The sequence below is a fragment of the Amia ocellicauda genome, chromosome 1 (genome assembly GCF_036373705.1).
Source record: "Amia ocellicauda isolate fAmiCal2 chromosome 1, fAmiCal2.hap1, whole genome shotgun sequence".
In the NCBI taxonomy this organism is placed as follows: domain Eukaryota; kingdom Metazoa; phylum Chordata; class Actinopteri; order Amiiformes; family Amiidae; genus Amia; species Amia ocellicauda.
The window spans coordinates 1,956,596-1,977,439 of record NC_089850.1 but is presented as its reverse complement, the minus strand read 5'-3'; the positions used below and the strand labels follow the sequence as shown (position 1 = coordinate 1,977,439).

General features: G+C 37.9%; 1 protein-coding gene across 3 annotated transcripts in view; it reads left to right on the top strand.

Annotated features, from left to right (window-relative positions):
* The first annotated feature begins 4,134 nt into the window (after positions 1 to 4,134).
* Positions 4,135 to 20,844, top strand: part of heca (hdc homolog, cell cycle regulator) — a 66,520-nt gene continuing 49,810 nt past the window's right edge. For all 3 annotated transcript variants that reach the window (XM_066700186.1, XM_066700122.1, XM_066700238.1), the window contains exons 1-2: positions 4,135 to 4,486; positions 15,899 to 16,972. In XM_066700186.1, coding sequence (XP_066556283.1) covers positions 4,327 to 4,486; positions 15,899 to 16,972 — 1,234 coding nt within the window. In that variant the 5' untranslated portion in view covers positions 4,135 to 4,326. The remainder of the gene's footprint in view (positions 4,487 to 15,898; positions 16,973 to 20,844) is intronic.

The window sequence follows — 20,844 nt, the reverse complement described above, 5'->3', positions numbered from 1 at the left end:
AAAAATACAATACTGTTTTATTGTGTGTAGTATTTTACATTACATATAAAATCAATTCAATTTTTAATACTTATGATTAAAAAATTTTTTAAATCAATTCTTAAAATCACTTAAAATTTTTAAAATCTTTGTGATTTAACGAAAAACAAAATAATTAACTTCAAATAAACAAGTGCACAAAACAACAAAACAAACGTGATTAAAGCAAAACTGCTCACCAACATAAAAGTCAAATACATTGAAATAACTGAAAATGCATTGGACAAAATAAAGAAACAATTAAAAAGGTAAAAATAAAAAACAAACAAAAAAGGTCCAATGCATTTAAAATTAAATCCAAAACGGACAATGTATTTGACAAAAAAAATATAACAAAACTAAACCAAAAAACCCCTAAACAATTAGTGATTTAAAAACAACTAAATCTTTAAAAACAGTTAAGATTCATTTTAAAAATACAATACAATCAACAAAAGACACAACATCCTCCTTTCCCATTGCAGGATAGTGTGCAAGATGGGTTGTCCAGCCAGGCTGGAGGTCAGCTCTGGAGTCGTGGGCGGACACCACCCCCCATGAAACAAAATCCGGCTCAGAGGACCACTCTGTGATGTAGGTTGAAGTAAGAGTGTATTTCTGATCACTCAAAGGGTGTGATCATTGTGGGACATCAGTAAGAATGCACAATTATTATAATAGATGTTATAAATCAACATAGTTTGCATCACATCAGCATGGTGAAGCAGTAAATAATTACTCGGCTAGCTATCAAATTAGCATAATTATTTTCTATACATAGTGTCTGAAGAACTAAATGTAATATTTCTAGAGTTATAAAGCTGACTCTGTTACAGCCTTCACAAAAGTATAGATTATTTCTATAATTTCAAATATACTGAAAGACCTGAGGTCTTGTCAGAAATTTAAATACAATAAATGACATATCAGCTCTGCATAAATATTCAAATTTATATGAATATGTATATATTTCTTTGAATGGAATATATAAAATATTGTGTTGTATAGTTTTGTCTCTCTCTCTCTCCCCTCCCCCTGCAGCCACTTTTCTCTCTTTGTCTGGTTCCACGTGCAAAACACGTTGAACAACTCTCTCCCCCACAGTCCTTTGCGCATCACACAATACTTTGCGGAGGAAACAGTGACATCGTCCCCGCTGCATAGCAACCCCACCCTCCAAAGGAGGAAAAGGAAGTAGAGAAGCGAGGGCTGAACCAATTCACATGCATATCTGGGACACTGCCCTCTGCTGATTGGACATTATTCACCTTTTGTTTACAAGTGTATAAAATACGAAACCCGGAAGAGAACTGTAAGAAAGCTGGTTCAGCATGAGACTGACTCACGTTCACTCTGTTATACTTCCGGGCTGGCCTGAATAAAGACTTCTTTTCCATTTGTAACACAACGCCTGCGCTGCTGTTTAAATTTAAAAGGGTTTCTTCATAGCTATTTTATCTCTAAGGCTCTGCATTCTGTTGTTGCCCTGCATCTTGTTGTTTAACAAAACTGGCATTAGCATCCGTTACCAAGAGGTTATTCATTCATAAAGTCTATGTAGTAAGTAATTTAAATATCTTTTGTTAAATAGTTACAATTTGCTTAGTAAGCTTGTTCTTGTACACAACCCATAAAATACCAAATGTAACTTAGAATTGTTGAGACTGTCTGAGGAAACTTCTCAGGTCAGGCTCCCCTGAAGCTGACAGAATAAATAATCAACCTTCTACCACACACCAAGTCTAGTGCTATTTTCTGCAACTCTTCAGTGTCCATAACACAAACATAAGAAAGAAACATTTATCAACGAGAGGAGGCCATTCAACCCATAATGCTTGTTTGGTGTCCATTAATAACTAAGTGATCCATGGATTCCCAAATTATTAGCTTCAACCACATCGCTGGGGAGTTTGTTCCAGAATGTAACAATGTCTCTGTGTGAAGAAGTGTCTTTAAGCCTTTGACTTTAAGCCTGTCACCCTGCCCTTTCAGCCAAGCAAGAAGCAGGTGACAAAAAAGTATGGCCCACAGATTCAGTTCCACACAAGGGTAAGGTGCAAAAGAATGGAGATCCTTCATTGTCCATGGAGTCCAAGGGTTTGAGGTTTTGGAGGCCACTCCTTCCACTCCTTCAAGAGATTTACATGGAAGACTTGATGCCTTGAGACTTGTAAGGAGTTCATAGGTGACTGGACCCATCCGTTGCACAACCTTGTAAGGACCTTGCCATCGAGCCAGCAGTTTATGTTCACAGGTAAGGAACAGCAACAACACTCCCTGCTCACTGGAGATCTCCTCCTGACTTGAAAGGGAACTCTGAGACTTTTGCCCAGTTTCCACTAGCTACGTTTAGGTTTACGTTCAGCATGGCAGTTCAAGTCCAGGGTGTTTGCACTATGGCCCAGGTGCACCTCCGACTGTGCCCAAACTAGTTTCAGGAGGCACTGTTTCGTACATCATACCGAGTCCCAAACTGGTCTGAGGCATGTACTGTTACGTCCCTTACGTAGCCAGATGCAACCCCACTGCATTTTGAAATTGTAACTACAATAATGGTGGCCACTATCAAAGGCGAGAGATGTGGTAGAAACTTTTCCGAAGAAGGAATATGTGTTTACCTTGTGAAGACAATTATATCTGAGCAGTTATTAATATACGGTGGAAAAGTGCCACACGGGATCAATTGCTTGCAGCAGTAAGACATTTAAAAGTATTTTAAAAGATAATGAAAATCCTGCTGAAGAAAGGACTGCATCGAACTGCAATTGTGTGCCATGAAAAAATACATATTGCAATGTTTGACACAAACCTAACACAGCACATCACCCAAAGAACACCATCCCAGCTTTGAAGCATGGTGGTGGCAGCATCATATTATTTAGATGCTTCTCATCAGCAGGAACTAGTGCACTTGTCAGGATAGAAGGGGAAATTAATGGAGCAAAGTATAGAAAAGCTATTGCCCTCTGTAAGAAAGCTGAAACTGGGACCGGAGTTCACCTTTTAGCACGACAACAACCCAAAGCATACAGCCAAATCTAGACTGGAGTGTCTAAGGCAGGGGTGTCCAACCCTGGTCCTGGAGAGCCCCAATCCACTGTAACTTATAGGTCACCCTAAAGCACCAATTTCTAAATAATGGTAACATATGTGAGTTATTAATCAAATAGGTATTCAGATAATTGCTCCAATAGTTTCAAAAGGTCTGAATTTGCCACACCGCCTGCTTAATTGATCAGAATTCAATACTTCCAGGACTTTATAAATTGGTGATACAAAGGTGACCTCCAAAACCTGCTGGATAGGGGCTGTCCAGGTATGGGTTTGACACCCCTGGTGTAAGGAACAAAAAAGTAAATGTACTTGAGTGGCCCAGTTAGAGCCCTGAGCCAAATTCAAATTTGTTGCATGACTTGAAGAATGCTGTCCATTAATGCTCCCCAAGGAACTTGACAGGGCTTGAACAGTTTAAAATAATAATAATCAAATATTGCAAAATCTAGGTGTGCAAAGTAAAGATCTATACCAACAGAATCACAGCTGTAATTTCTGCCAAAGCTGCTTCCATCAAGTATTAATTCAGGGGATGGAGACTTATCACATTATTATATTTCAGATTTGTATTTTTAATATATATATATATATATATATATATATATATATATATATATATATATATATATATATTGTCAAAATAAAAACTTTGCCACTTAAAAGTGTGGAGTATGGTGTGTAGATAAGTGGGTAAAAGAATTTCAATGCATGAAACTCTGAGGTATAGGTGCATTGGTTTCAAGGGGGTGTAGGCTAGATTGTCTTTAGGCACTGTATATTGCTGTTGGTGTTTCACATATTTTGACTGCTCCCTTTCAATTTGACATTTGACACATTAGGTGTGCAGATACAAAGTTTAAACACAGTATGTTTCGTACAACACATCGCAAATCAATTATGTTTTTTCAAAGTTTTCAACTAGCCTATTTTCTTCTTGTCAGCTCTATTAATAAACCACCACCAAGCAGAGGAGGGAGGAGTTATGCTTCGTCACCGAGGCAGGAGGAAAACAGCGTCTGACCGTTTGCGCTTCAGATCAGAATCAAAACAAGAGACAGACACGCCTTCTTCATGGTTGGTATACCTTCGCTGACACTGCTGCAGAAATCTGCATCGTGATAAAGCTGAAAATTGCAGTGCCACCTGCAAAACGAAAAATAAAACAAATCCTTCGCTGCTGTCAGATAAAAACCGAGGAAATGACAGACAGTAGTTTCTAATAAGGAACATTAACGCTGGAACAGAAACAGCGCCATGCCCAACCAGAAAAACAACAAGGGGAAGCGAAATAAACGCACTAATAGCAGTGGAGATGAGCAGGAAAATGGAGCCACTGCTGCTGCAACAGGGGCACAGATGGTGGCAGCAACATTATTAGGAGCTACAGCTGCACAACCAAATGAGAACACCAGTGGTAAGAACATGATTTGTGCGTTTAAATGTGCACTTTTGTACACATTGGTGGCTCTGTTTTGTTTGGAATGAAATGCCAATGTATTCGCGCGATGTTTATCACATACCCACATTAACTTCAGCGCTCAGGGGCTCCCGCATACTTCTGCTGCATGAAAACGGCGTGTTTTGTTTTTGTTTAGTTTTTCTAGTTTTTGATGGTAGGCTGAGGCAGTGTAGTGATTTAGTTCTATTTGTGGTCACTTGGTTAACTACCTTATCATGGTGTATGATGTTTTAGTTGATTTTCTCCGTTGTGTTATAATTTCAAGTGTTAAACGATTATATATATATATATATACACACACACACACACACACACACACACGAATGCTTAAAGGTTCTCACTTGTATTCAGTAAATGTACAGTAAGTCTTGAAAAACAAGCAGTGTACAACGGAACACATTATTAAACTATCTGTCTATATATCCATATGTATGTATGTGTGTGTGTGTGTAATATAGGCCTATATATTAGATTCATATCTGTTAACTGTTAAACAGGCATTCAGTATCAAGACAGCAATTCAAAGCATTCATTGTTTTACCAGTTCTGTCTACCTAGGTTGTGATTTAAAAAAAATATTTTTAACAAGGTATTCCTTAACAGTAACTTTGTACTTTGTACGCATTACAGCCTTTCTGATTTTTTTTTTACTGGTATATATGAAATACATAAAAGATCTCTCACTCTCTCTATAATAATAAATATGTGTGTATACAGTGGCTTTCAAAAGTATTCACCCCCTGTCCATAATGCCAAAGTGAAAAATGTAATCTGCAAATTGTTCTAAATTAATTACAAATACAAAACCGAAAATTACTGAATGCATAAGTAATCACCGCCTTTGCTATGATACACCTGTCTCTGGGAGGTTCCACAGTTGGTTAGTACAATATCTAACAAAAACTACATCATGAAGACAAAGGAATATTCAATGCAAATCCTGAATAAGGTTCTTCAAAAGCACCAATCAGGGGAATGATATAAGAACATTGCATTGAATATGAAAATCATCATCATTGGACGCAATTATTTACAAGGGCAAATTATACCAATCGGAAATATTACAGGCTATTATTGATACCTATCTTCTCTAAACGTCACGGCACTGCAGCACATCTAAATTATTATTCAATGCAATTATGAATATTATCAAAGTAAAATTTTAATAAAATACTATCGCAGCATGTCCATTATTCATATGAACTTAACAATAATTTTTAATAATATCTATATCTATCTATTTATATATATATATATATATATATATATATATATATATATATATATATATATACTCACATAAAGGATTATTAGGAACACCTGTTCAATTTCTCATTAATGCAATTATCTAACCAACCAATCACATGGCAGTTGCTTCAATGCATTTAGGCGTGTGGTCCTGGTCAAGACAATCTCCTGAACTCCAAACTGAATGTCTGAATGGGAAAGAAAGGTGATTTAAGCAATTTTGAGCGTGGCATGGTTGTTGGTGCCAGACGGGCCGGTCTGAGTATTTCACAACCTTGAGGCGGATGGGCTACAACAGCAGAAGACCCCACCGGGTACCACTCATCTCCACTACAAATAGGAAAAAGAGGCTACAATTTGCACAAGCTCACCAAAATTGGACAGTTGAAGACTGGAAAAATGTTGCCTGGTCTGATGAGTCTCGATTTCTGTTGAGACATTCAGATGGTAGAGTCAGAATTTGGCGTAAACAGAATGAGAACATGGATCCATCATGCCTTGTTACCACTGTGCAGGCTGGTGGTGGTGGTGTAATGGTGTGGGGGATGTTTTCTTGGCACACTTTAGGCCCCTTAGTGCCAATTGGGCATCGTTTAAATGCCACGGCCTACCTGAGCATTGTTTCTGACCATGTCCATCCCTTTATGACCACCATGTACCCATCTTCTGATTGCTACTTCCAGCAGGATAATGCACCATGTCACAAAGGTCGAATCATTTCAAATTGGTTTCTTGAACATGACAATGAGTTCACTGTACTAAACTGGCCCCCACAGTCACCAGATCTCAACCCAATAGAGCATCTTTGGGATGTGGTGGAACGGGAGCTTCGTGCCCTGGATGTGCATCCCACAAATCTCCATCAACTGCAAGATGCTATCCTATCAATATGGGCCAACATTTCTAAAGAATGCTTTCAGCACCTTGTTGAATCAATGCCACGTAGAATTAAGGCAGTTCTGAAGGCGAAATGGGGTCAAACACAGTATTAGTATGGTGTTCCTAATAATCCTTTAGGTGAGTGTATATATAGCTGCAAGCAGCAATGCAGGGGGCCAAGTACACATCTACACAGTACTAACACAGTCTAAAACATTCTAATGTAGTTCAATACTGCAGAGTATCACAATTAATGCAATGCAAACATTGCTGAAATTTGATGGCTCATGGCAGCTCTGGGTGAAAAATATATATATTCTAGTCTTTCTTTATATTTTGTGTGCCATGACTCTGGAGTTCGTGCTAGTAACTTTAATGGCCTGCATTCTTGTCTTAACTTTTCTATCACTCCTTTCTTCTGTTATCAGCAACTCATATTCCTTTCTTGCAACATATCTGCAAATTACCTTCCAATGCAATTGGTAATGTAGAGGTTAATGATTATTATTCATGAGTATTGATTATAATATTGATAAGATTGGAAGGCTTAGTTTAGAATGCCAATGAAACCGCTGCTAGTTATTAGAAACGACCATTCAGACACTGTTTGTAAAATGTCAAACCCCTTGAGGGTATGTCCCGGAGGGGATATAAAAGCTTTGTTCTACCTCAAAACTTTTGAAGAACAGTGTTATGCTAGACTTAAATCTTTTGAGTTGTGTGTGTCTGCTGTTCTTCCCGTGCACATAATAAACTCCCGACTACAAAACTTTTTTCCACCACACAGCCATCTCATTTCATCAATCATACGCCTTCAACAAATCTGATGGAGGACCTAGCCAAGGGCGTGTGTACAAAATTCCACATCAATCGTACCTGCGGTTTCTTAGAAGAAGATGTTTGAACATTGTCCAAAATGTGTTACTTAAACCAATCTGGCCACCAGCCCAGCTGACATATGACTTTCATATTACACATGCAATTGCTCTACATAGATTTCTATCACTGAACAAAGTTTTTCATTTTTTAAAAGGCATTTGAAAATAAAGGGAGGAAAATTATAACTAGAAGTTGCATACAACTTTTAAGGCTTCCATGCTGTATCAGTAGGTTTCAGATTTTAGCAGGCATTTGTAGTTTATTTGCATGTGTTATGAAATGTGTTTCAATTTCAATTTCAATCCAATGTAGTGTACATTTGCAGTTTTCATTTTTTGTAATTTGAAGTATGTATTCAAAGTCAGTGGACTTTAATATCAATTTCTTGATTGCTTGCTTCAATGATGTAAGGTGCAATTGTATTTTTCAGCGTATCAGTGTAGATTTCATTATTGTGTCATTCAAGATGCAGAATGCAATTTACAGGTTTGGCCACATGATGGAGGTAGAGGTCTACATAAGGAATGTCATGATGTGGCTGAAATGTGAAGCTGTCATTTTGATTGGTGTACAGTAGCCTTGTATTGTGTCCTATCAACTTGGCTTTATCAATTTTGACTGATGTTTGTAGGCTTGAGGGTTCTGTAGATATTCACTGCTGGATGTGACATGGCCATCGTGGCCACCGTGCCATGTCACTGTTGGTGACAAAACTCACCACAATCAAGCATAACATTGTCATTATTATTGTACGACGTTTGAGTTTTTATAAATACGTGTATTTTGCATATGTGCACAGTCGTTTGCTTGTGGCTGCCATGTATTTGGTTGCAGACACTTGCCTCTTGAAGATTTCATAGATAGCAGTATCTATGTAATACATGCACAGTTTCAGGGCACTGGGCTTTATAGTTCCAGAGCAGTAGCCATTTTCATATTCACACGCGGACACATGTTAAATCCAACATTACAGCTTAACTGTGTACCCCACAAACTTCATTCTCTGGTTTTATTTTCAAGGCATAGGCATAATCATATATGCAGAGTTTCATGTATATACTGCATTCCAGTGTGCAGGAAATGTGTAACTTGTATGACACGGCGCATATGTTTTTTTTAATTGGCCCACAGCACCCATGTTTTTCACTGGGGCAACAACCTTGGTTGGACTCTGTACTAGTGTCATGCATGCCAATATGTGTCACAGTGGGTTTAAGTGGCATGGAGTAGAAGGCACCATAGTTTGAATCAGAGATCGCAACATGGCGGACAAACCGTGAAACCGAGCAACTTCTAATGAACATGCGTTATAGTGGGGCATAAGGTGACATGCATATGTCAGTTGGTTTAGGAGAATTATATTTTTGTGGTATTTCACAATTTCGCCGATAAACGCAATATGGCGGCAGCACCATGACACCAGAAAGTGCAGTTTTCAATGCATTTGTAGGTATAAGTAGGTGCGAGTTTCGTGAATTTTCATGCATGTATGATCGTTTTAGGGACATTTGAAATTTTTTCAGAAGGAAAATAATAATAATCATAACAATTATAATAGGGTTCTAGGAACTTCATTGCTTGGCCCCTTAATAATAATAAGAAGAATAATCCTAACAATTACAATAGGGTTTCAGGAACTTCCTTGCTTGGCCCCCTAATTAATTTTTTTAGAGTTGCAGATTCCGTTTTTTTTGATGGAGCTTGAGCAATTTTGCAAAGAATAATTGGTAAATATTGTGTCCTGATGTGCAAAGCTGGTAGAGACTTATCCACATAGACTCATGACTGTAATTGCTACCATGGTACCAAGTATTGACTGAAGGGGGTGATTACTTCTGCATTCAAGTATTTTCTGTTTTGTATTTGTAATTAACAATTAGCAGATTATATTTTTCACTTTGACATTATGGAAATTTTCTGTGTTGATCAGTGGCAACAACTCCTGATTAAATCCATTCTGATTCCATGTTGTAGCACAATGAAATGTGGAAAAGTCCAAGGGGGGTGAATACTTATGAGAGCCACTGTAGGTCTATTTTATGGTATAAATCATGCAACTTAATTTATGTTTTTAAAAGGCTTCGAAGGCATGGCATAACGGCAGAAATAAAAGTCGAAAGTAGGCAGGTTTTATTATTATATTAATATTTACCCTTTACTCAAAAGCTAAACAATACTGTACTGCAGGCCTTTTTTTTTTAAATTTAAGAACTGTAATTTTGTAAACATCAGTTTAATTTGTTACTCTGCAGATGAATCCATTTATAAACAACAATGCAGCCTCAATAATTAATGTGCGGCTTATTTGCTGGAAATAATTGGTCATATTGCTTAGAACATTAATTTAATATTGATTATTTAAAAGGACTAGCACAAAAGATCTTGCTTAGTGAGGTTCTTGAACAAGCAGTATCATAAATACATTGAATTAATGAGGATAGGTTTTGTAAATGTCTTAAAATACAAATTAAAATGCAGTTTAACATAAAAAGCTTTGATCAATGAACAATAACACAAATACTAAATTCACCAATTTTACTGGAATTTTAATGGTAATCTGCCAGTTTCTGGCTCCTGACTGATGCTTGTTCACTTTGTTTATATTCTCCTTCAGAACATTGTCATATATATATATAGTCTTATTTTTTAAAATTAAAATAAATCAACTAAACAGATCAACCATTTTCAAGAGAGGGGCAGTCAGTCTGATTGTAGCTAATGGACTTTCTTTGATTTTTGACCTGGAGTTGGTTTAAGTGAGAGAGCCGAGTACTAGGCATGTAAAGTCTTACAAGTGAGCAACTTATTTCCAAAAAAAGGGAGATGATTACACTATATAGGATTATATACATGTATTTTCAATCCAATTATATTTCTAAAGCAATGCAGGACCAGTAGGTCTCATGTCACAGAAAGGGTATTTTACTGTAATCAAGATCATCGTGGTGCAGTGCACCAGGAACAGTATTACCATTGTGCATCTAAACCACAGTAAACTGTAAAACTGGTATAGAACCCATCCCTAGTATCTAGTGGAAGTCAAATGCAAGAGAGAGACTTTACAATTGCACTGCCCATTGTCTTCTTTTTGGGCTTTGTAATATTCTAAACTGGTTATTGGAATTAAAGTTTCATGAAGTTTATAAGATATTTTATTCTAGTACTTCTGGTAGTTGTAGGGTAGTGGTGGGCGATACCAAATTGTGCTCCACTATACCAGTACAAATTTTAGTTTCACGATACTTGATACTGAAACCACCAGAAAAGAAACTTTAAGCAGAACAGTAATAAAACTAATTGAGTTCCTGGTAATTTTGAAATACTATTACTCATGTGAATATTTTGCACCATATTCCATTAAAACAACAAATTGTAATATATTTTACTGTTTATTTTTCTAATCTTCACTTTACACTTAACATTTTAAAGTATGCATTTACAAACCCTGAAAATAGTTAAATTTGTGTGTTTATAAATAAATGTTTCCCTTTGATTAAAAAAAAAAAGTTTTAGCTGGCTGCATCTGGGACTTTCTTAAGTTGTAAGGGCATTTCTACATTTTATTTTTCCTAGTCTTGGTGGATTTTAATACTTTCCTTTGCAATTCAACTGCATCATTTTCAGGTATAACCCAAACATTAATTGTGCAGTGCTTCTGTGTTCTTGTGCTGTGTGCTACAGGTATAGCAGATTATTTAAAAAAAGTGCTCCGAGTTAAACTAGTACAGTAGTTTTAATGTGTAGGCTAGCCTACATCTTGTCCTCGCTCTGGCTGCTGTTTTTTCAATAAAACAGAATTCTGCTAGCGGCTAGCAAAATGCAATCTAAATAACAAAATATAATAATTAATTAGCATGATCAATGCCAATTAATTAAATGGATATAATCGATACGGCATCAAATGCTGTGATGGCAGTTTTGAAAAAGAAACATTACCTATGCACATTTCTTTTTCAATGGGGGAACTAAACATGTATATTACTCTCTGATTATCATAACTTGCCATTAAATCAGTTGTACATGACTGACACATCAATATACTCAATGTCTGTATCAATAAAGTTACTACTGAACAGATTTAATATAACATTTGAAACGTGTCCGCAGTAGCCATTTTTTCCGCCAGACGGCACCGAAAATTTCAGGTCGCACCCCTCCTTTAAGGGAAAAGTCCTACTACTAGAGGTATGATTTGACAAATAAACTGCATATCAATTTAAAGTAGAGGGTTTCACCAATATGGGTCTCAATGCGCTGTAGTAACAGCCCAATATAAATAAATAAAAAACACATGTATTCCCTTTACCTTATGTTTAAAAAATGTAAATCAATCGGCGCATAGCCGACCCTTACATGATATATTCAAGTGCTTGTCTATATTACAGATCTGTAGTTGTTTTTAGCAAATCCATTGTCACTTGGCAGTTATGAGTAGGGATGGGGATCGAGACCCGGTTCTATTATGGACCTGGTTCCAAATTTCTCAAAACCCGAATATCAATAAGGTCCGAGCTTATCGATACTGCTATCGAGACTAGTGGGTAATACACTCACCTAAAGGATTATTAGGAACACCTGTTCAATTTCTCATTAATGCAATTATCTAACCAACCAATCACATGGCAGTTGCTTCAATGCATTTAGGTGTGTGGTCCTGGTCAAGACAATCTCCTGAACTCCAAACTGAATGTCTGAATGGGAAAGAAAGGTGATTTAAGCAATTTTGAGCGTGGCATGGTTGTTGGTGCCAGACGGGCCGGTCTGAGTATTTCACAACCTTGAGGCGGATGGGCTACAACAGCAGAAGACCCCACCGGGTACCACTCATCTCCACTACAAATAGGAAAAAGAGGCTACAATTTGCACAAGCTCACCAAAATTGGACAGTTGAAGACTGGAAAAATGTTGCCTGGTCTGGTGAATCTCGATTTCTGTTGAGACATTCAGATGGTAGAGTCAGAATTTGGCGTAAACAGAATGAGAACATGGATCCATCATGCCTTGTTACCACTGTGCAGGCTGGTGGTGGTGGTGTAATGGTGTGGGGGATGTTTTCTTGGCACACTTTAGGCCCCTTAGTGCCAATTGGGCATCGTTTAAATGCCACGGCCTACCTGTGCATTGTTTCTGACCATGTCCATCCCTTTATGACCACCATGTACCCATCCTCTGATGGCTACTTCCAGCAGGATAATGCACCATGTCACAAAGGTCGAATCATTTCAAATTGGTTTCTTGAACATGACAATGAGTTCACTGTACTAAACTGGCCCCCACAGTCACCAGAACTCAACCCAATAAAGCATCTTTGGGATGTGGTGGAACGGGAGCTTCGTGCCCTGGATGTGCATCCCACAAATCTCCATCAACTGCAAGATGCTATCCTATCAATATGGGCCAACATTTCTAAAGAATGTTTTCAGCACCTTGTTGAATCAATGCCACGTAGAATTAAAGCAGTTCTGAAGGCGAAAGGGGGTCAAACACAGTATTAGTATGGTGTTCCTAATAATCCCTTAGGTGAGTGTATAATGTAACGTTAACTTATGTCTGGAGAGATGAGTCATGTCATTTAAATCAAATCACTGGTGCACAAACATACATCGATTGTCTAATAAAATTACTAAATTCAATTGAATTGCCTGCCAACCGCCTTTAAACTAAACGAAGAAGAATTTAATTGCGTCACGCCCTAATTCGCTTAATTTCTCATTTCGTTGCTTGCTAGGATGGCTGAACATACTAAGCGGTCAAAGGCTTGGCTACATTTTAATAAAGCCAAAGATGAGGAGGAAGCTACATGTCATTTATGTTCGAAGGTAATTTCTTGCAAGGGCGGGACACTACAGCAATGAATAAGCGCCTCAACGTTGTGCATCAGTTAAAGGGAAAATGCAGTCTTCAGGTCGCAACTGTGCAACTCTGGCTGCCGTTGCAGGACAGTCATCCTCCTCCACCCAAGGTATGCATGGTGAGCGCACCCCAACTTCGTAGCAAGTCTCCATCGTTGACAATAATAATCCAATTCAGGGCTCTACAGTGCAACTATTTAACTCGCATATGCCCCTAAAATTAGATACGTGCGCGAACGGGAAAAATAATTTACGAGCACAGTGTGTGAAGAGCTGTCAAGAAGAGATGTGGATTCTTTTTTCTTTTTGTGAAAAGCATAATATTTATTCTATTTATGTATATTATTTTTCATTGTTGTAGTAAAAAAACGTGTTGGACATTTTGCTGCTGATATATTATTTTACTGTTTTCATAGTTATACATTATGTTGAAATCTGAAATTAAAGACTCGCAGTTTTTGCAATAATAGCAATACCAGTTCTGTTAAGAATTTATTGTCGTCTCGTCTTTCCACCAAATAATAGAAAAGTATCGATAGTGGTATCGATAAAGACTTGGATCGTTAAGCAATCTCGAAAATGGTATCAATATCAATACAAATTAACGATCCCCATCCTTAGTTATGAGTGTGAAAATAACAGGCGCGCCGGTCAATTTTCATCGCATAGGGCATTTTCAGATAGATCATACATGGTTTCCTATATGTGTTCCATAATAAGCGTAACTGCAATCTGAAAGCAGTTATGAGCCCGTTCTCAGTTTGACCTTAAGGAAAGGTCAAAGGTCACAAAGGAGGACATTTTCAAACAGACCACATTTGAGTTCCTATCCGAGTTCTATAGCAATCTACATTCTAGGGCAATATAAGCAGTTTAATCCATTGATTGACCACTAAGGGGAGGTCAAAGGTCAAAATGAAGGTACTTGGACTATTTTAGAACTAAACATATGATACTCATTACAAATCTGAAGTCAGATATCAGTTTTGAGCCTTGCCTTGCGAAAATTCAAGTTTTTAAAAAAAAATCATAGTGAATTTGACCTTGAAGGAAAGGTCAAAAGTCAAATTCAGGGTCATATTTTGAAAGCTATTTCCTCTCTGTGAGGAGTTATAGAGCATAAAGTTAAAAACTATTGCATTTGACCTGAAACGAGAGGTCAAAGGTCATTTATTTCACATTTTCAAATAGACCACTTATGGTTTCCTATACATGTCCAATACTAAATGTGACTCTATCTTCAATCTGAAAGCAGTTATTAGGCAAAATAACGTTGAATTGACCATTGAACCCTGAAGGAAAGGCAAAGTTCAAACATTATTTTTTCAAAAGAATACATTTGGGCCCCTATGACATGATTCATGGTGACTGTCCGAGGGGTTACTTCAGTCAAGCATTGTCTTCTCATGATTTAATTCAGCCACTGTCTTCTAGGATATTCAATCAGCTGAAACAGTTAAACAGTTGTGTGTTTTGGGGCACAGGTATTTGGTTAAGGACTTACAACAATGTCTTTGATAAACATAAGAATGCTGACCATCACCAATCAACTCATGAAACACTTCAACAACAGTAACAAACTTAGGTCTGTGTTAATTATGTATGTGGTAAACTATTTTGTACAACTTTATTTTAATAAGATGCAATCACTTCCGACAGAGAAGACTGTAACCATTGTTTATCTGAAGATACAAAAAGGCTTCTCCAACTCACATCAACTCTTTCTTCATTTCATGTGAGAGGAGAGCTCTGGGTTAACCTGTATTTATGTTTTCTGTAGTAAAATTGTTACTTCTTCATCGGTGTATTCTGGGATTTACTAAAACCACTACAACATGCTTTGTAAATATATATTGTACACCAGGGTGTTTGTACAATCAGACATACCCTGTTCAGTTTTATATTGATGAAAATTACCCTAACATTTCATGAAGGAAATTGAAACACATTAATCCAATCATGTTTTACCATGTGGTTCCTGATATTCTCTCTGTTGTGTGATTAGCCTCCCCCACAACTGTTTCTGGCATGGCTCATGCTGGTCTGAAGCTAGCCCTCTGTCTCATTCTCAGACTGTAGGTTGTTGTATGAAGGATCAGTTTTAAATAAGCATTAAGTTTACATCCTGTTTGCCACAAAGGCACTACAGGCAGATGTGGTTTAAGGCTGTACATTAGATACACTATGCCATGATATATTTAAACAACAAAAATCTCTTCATTTATTTTTTTAAATATGTGTTTTTATATATTTAAATATGAATTTGTTCTTTCACAAAGGAAAAACACAAAGTGGGCATATTTTATCTCCATATCATCTCAATATGTATATTTAATTGCATATTTCCATGATTTCATACATTGTGATTTACACATCAAGCTTTCAGATTATTCAAAATGTTTACTCACATGCTAGAAAGGTGTCAAATCTTATTAGATGTTGTGTTCTATTTATGTAAAATTCAACATATAGAATTTTTTTAAACAACATTCATTCTTTTTTTATGCAGAAGCCCCTTGTGCCACACCTTTGGTCTGTAGTTTGGGAAGGCCTATAGACCTGGAGAAAGATGACTATCAGAGAGTGGTCTGTAATAGTGAGCTCTGCACTTATGGAAACTGGATGCATCTGCAGTGCTTCTACGAGTGGGAGAGCAGCATTCTGGTGCAGTTCAACTGTATTGGCAGAGCCCGCAGCTGGAATGAGAAACAGTGCCGACAGAACATGTGGACCAAGAAGGGCTATGATTTGGCTTTTCGTTTCTGTTCATGCCGCTGTGGCCAGGGCCATCTCAAGAAAGACACAGACTGGTATCAGGTGAAGCGCATGCAGGATGACCGGAAGAAGAAAGTGCTTCCTGAGAAGAACCTTATGAAATACAGTAGTGGGAGTAGTGGAGGTGGGAGAGAATCTCCAGACGATCTCAAGAAAGGAAAGCAATCATCTGGAAATAAATTTTTGCACAAGCTAGCTAGCCACGAACTTCCAAGACGGCAATCTATAGACAGGCAGAATTTTCAGGAAAAGGGCCCTTTCTGTGGAAACAATATGGGCCTCCGTTCACCTTGTGATTCACCTGGACAATCTCCCCCTATCGGCTTCTCTTTCTTCTCCTCAGCCTCCTTCAGTGGTCCTCGCAGTTCCCGGCACTTGGGGGAGTTCCTTAAAAATGCCATCCACATGGAAAATCAACGTAAGCACCTATTGGCTACTGTAGGGCCTGGCCGGAACTCCCATGTCGAGGAAGGTGCTGGGCTTCCCCTCCCAAGGCTTGCCTCTGTGGATGGCCCTGTGCAATTTCTTCGCAGATTAGACCTCTCTGAGCTCTTGGCACATATCCCCCGCCACAAACTCAACACCTACCATGTACGCATGGAGGATGATGCCCATGCTGGCCAGGGTGAGGACCTGAGGAAGTTCATCTTGTCAGCACTCAGTGCCAGTCACAGGAATGTTGTCAGTTGTGCCCTGTGCAACCGGACACTGCCTGTCTTTGATCAGTTCCCCCTTGTGGATGGAACCCTTTTCCTGAGCCCTTCCCGACATGATGAGATTGAGTATGATGTGCCCTGCCATCTACAAGGTAATAGTAATCTGTGTTTAGTTTCCTCTACATATTTTGCTAATGTGCTGTACAGGTAAGTGACTGAAATTGATAAATAGCTAATGTCTGTCATTATTTTATTTGTTTTTTTTAAAGGATGTTTTTCCTCCAAATAAACTAAATTGAAATAATTCAGCTTTAATTATTTTCCTGCCATGCTTGAATTCAGTCAACACTGGCATGCTAGGAATCTTCCCTCATTACTCCTCCTCCTTGTCATTGGTCAATGCTCCTGGTCTGTCATATATTTTATTGCACATGTAGGCCAAATTGATACAGTCCTATTATTATTATTATTATTATTATTATTATTATTATTATTATTATTATTAATATTATTTTAAATAAATAAAATAGATATGTTTGAATATATTATAAAAATAATAATAGGACTTGTGTTCTGTATCAACTTGACCTAGATGTGCAATAAAAGTTGTGTAAGAATATAACAAAACCAACAGCACCATTTCCACAGCTGTCATCATTGTGCATGCTTTTTGTTTAAAATAAAATTGAACAAATGCCTCTAGTATCCTATCCCTGAAAAAATCACCTCTTTCGTGATATGAAATGTCACCGCATCTGTCATTTCCTTTCATCCTTCTTGTCATATGGGATAACATTGGAAAATGAAGCTGCCTTTTAGCACGCGTTTTTCTAAAAACTTTACACAGCACAGTGGTTTGCTCATTGTTGGACTTTGCAAAAGTGAACCACTTCCATATCACTGAGTTGACATTACTGTATATTTTCTGAACCATCTCGTCAGTGTTGATTGCTGTCATCTTTGTACTGTGTCAGACTGACTAGCAATGGACCTTATTCATGATCCCAGCAAAAACGAGGCTCGGAAAGCATCACTTCCGGAAGCACAATAAACAAACCCGTATCACAGTTGTGTCAAAGATCCTCTGTTTAAACAAGATAGTCAACTCCGCCTATTTAACATTGGAACATCCTTCTTACTAGAAACAGTGCATTATGGGAGTAACAAAGAGTTCTGGTGGTGCGTTTCTGCCTAAATAATGGAAAACCTGCCTATGCATTTTTTCACCTGGATTCTATTACAGACACCCCTTCTTAACATATGAGATATTATTTTTTTCACCTGGCCTGACAAGATCTAAAGGCATATTTATAATAAAGCTAGGCCTGCTTATTTCAGTTTTTATTTTCTGGCTATCTGCCTTAAGATTCTTAACCGACGTGGCTTTTTCTACAAGTTACAAAGTATAAATTAGTTACTTTTGGTATGCCCAGTACCAATAGTATTAGGCTATTATTTAACAAATCTACGATGGCTCAAGAGTGTGTAGCAAACACTTCAAGGACATTATTTACTGTATTATGTTTTGTTTGGTCTGTATAATGACTGCCGTGTGCTATATTCATGTTCTGTATATCAAATAAAAGGGCATTCAGTTCCTATATGGAAAGAACATAACAATATATTATCTCTGTAATAATAATGCCTTAATACGTGAATGTACCTATTGACTATTACAACAAGCCAGATTAAACCAGTCATGGAAGGCAGTGTTAAAACGGACCCCCCCCCCCCCCAACATACAGTGGGGGAAAAAAGTATTTGATCCCCTGCTGATTTTGTAAGTTTGCCCACTTACAAAGAAATGACCAGTCTATAATTTTAATGGTAGGTGTATTTTACCAGTGAGAGACAGAATAACTACAAAAAAATCCAGAAAAAACGCATTTCAAAAAAGTTATAAATTGATTTGCATGTTAAAGGGTGAAATAAGTATTTGATCCCCTATCAATCAGCAAGATTTCTGGCTCCCAGGTGTCTTTTATACAGGTAACGAGCTGAGATTAGGAGCACTCTCTTAAAGGGAGAGCTCCTAATCTCAGCTCGTTACCTGTATAAAGACACCTGTCCACAGAAGCAATCAATCAATCAGATTCCAAACTCTCCACCATGGCCAATACCAAAGAGCTGTCCAAGGATGTCGGGGACAAGATTGTAGACCTACACAAGGCTTGAATGGGCTACAAGACCATCGCCAAGCAGCTTGGTTAGAAGGTGACAACAGTTGGTGCGATTATTCGCAAATGGAAGAAACACAAAATAACTGTCAGTCTCCCTCAGTCTGGGGCTCCATGCAAGATCTCACCTCGTGGAGTTTCAATGATCATGAGAACGGTGAGGAATCAGCCCAGAACTACACGAGAGGATCTTGTTAATGATCTCAAGGCAGCTGGGACCATAGTCACCAAGAAAACAATTGGTAACACACTACACCATGAAGGACTGAAATCCTGCAGCGCCCGCAAGGTCCCCCTGCTCAAGAAAGCACATGTACAGGCCTGTCTGAAGTTTGCCAATGAACATCTGAATGATTCAGAGCAGAACTGGGTGAAAGTGTTGTGGTCAGATGAGACCAAAATCAAGCTCTTTGGCATCAACTCAACTCGCCGTGTTTGGAGGAGGAGGAATGACCCCAAGAACACCATCCCCACCGTCAAACATGGAGGTGGAAACATTATGCTTTGGGGGTGTTTTTCTGCTAAGGGGACAGGACAACTGCACCGCATCAAAGGGACGATGGACGGGGCCATGTACCGTCAAATCTTGGGTGAGAACCTCCTTCCCTCAGCCAGGGCATTGAAAATGGGTCGTGGATGGGTATTCCAGCATGACAATGACCCAAAACACACAGCCAAGGCAACAAAGGAGTGGCTCAAGAAGAAGCACATTAAGGTCCTGGAGTGGCCTAGCCAGTCTCCAGACCTTAATCCCATAGAAAATCTGTGGAGGGAGCTGAAGGTTCGAGTTGCCAAACGTCAGCCTCGAAACCTTAATGACTTGGAGAGGATCTGCAAAGAGGAGTGGGACAAAATCCCTCCTGAGATGTGTGCAAACCTGGTGGCCAACTACAAGAAACGTCTGACCTCTGTGATTGCCAACAAGGGTTTTGGCACCAAGTACTAAGTCGAAGGGGTCAAATACTTATTTCCCTCATTAACATGCAAATCAATTTATAACTTTTTTGAAATTCGTTTTTCTGGATTTTTTTGTTGCTATTCTGTCTCTCACTGTTAAAATACACCTACCATTAAAATTATAGACTGATCTTTTCTTTGTCAGTGAGCAAACGTACAAAATCAGCAGGGGATCAAATACTTTTTTCCCTCACTGTATATACGCGTTACCTACCTGCAGTCTAAGTGTCAAAAACATAGCTCTCAAGCTTCAACTACTGTCTTCCTCTTCCTCTTCCACTGCAACAATTAAAAAACTGATACTTATTTATGATGGCAGTAACTCTTCTAGAAAATCACATGGACCAGGTTCTTAGTTGTGGGGTGGATTTTCAATGTGAAATCATATAATTGTTTGGCTCTTATTGCATGTTGTATCAATTTATTTTTGAAGCTATCAGGGAAAACATGTCAAAAATAAGATGCCACATTTGCGCATCTTATAACATAAAATCTCAATTTTGTGATTCATGCAAAAACATTAATTTTAATTAATCTAATTAATCCGATTTATCACCCAGCCCTAACTCAAGGTCCTGTATATTAACCATGACATTTCAATATACTCCACCAGTATCCTTCAATTTGAATACAATAAAATCCAAATCCAAAGGAATTTTCTAAAATAAATAATTGTACATATGATTTACATTTACTTGGTTTTCTTACAGATTCTACATTTATACTACTGTGGAAAACAGTTAGTGTCACAGTTTTAGAATGTGTAAAAATAGTTTTAAAGGACAGTATAAGTATCTTTGATTTTATTATATTCGCAAATTTTAACACTTAAAAGTGTAACCTTTATCACAAGCGTGGCCACTGTCTATGACCCAAAGGAAAACTTTTTC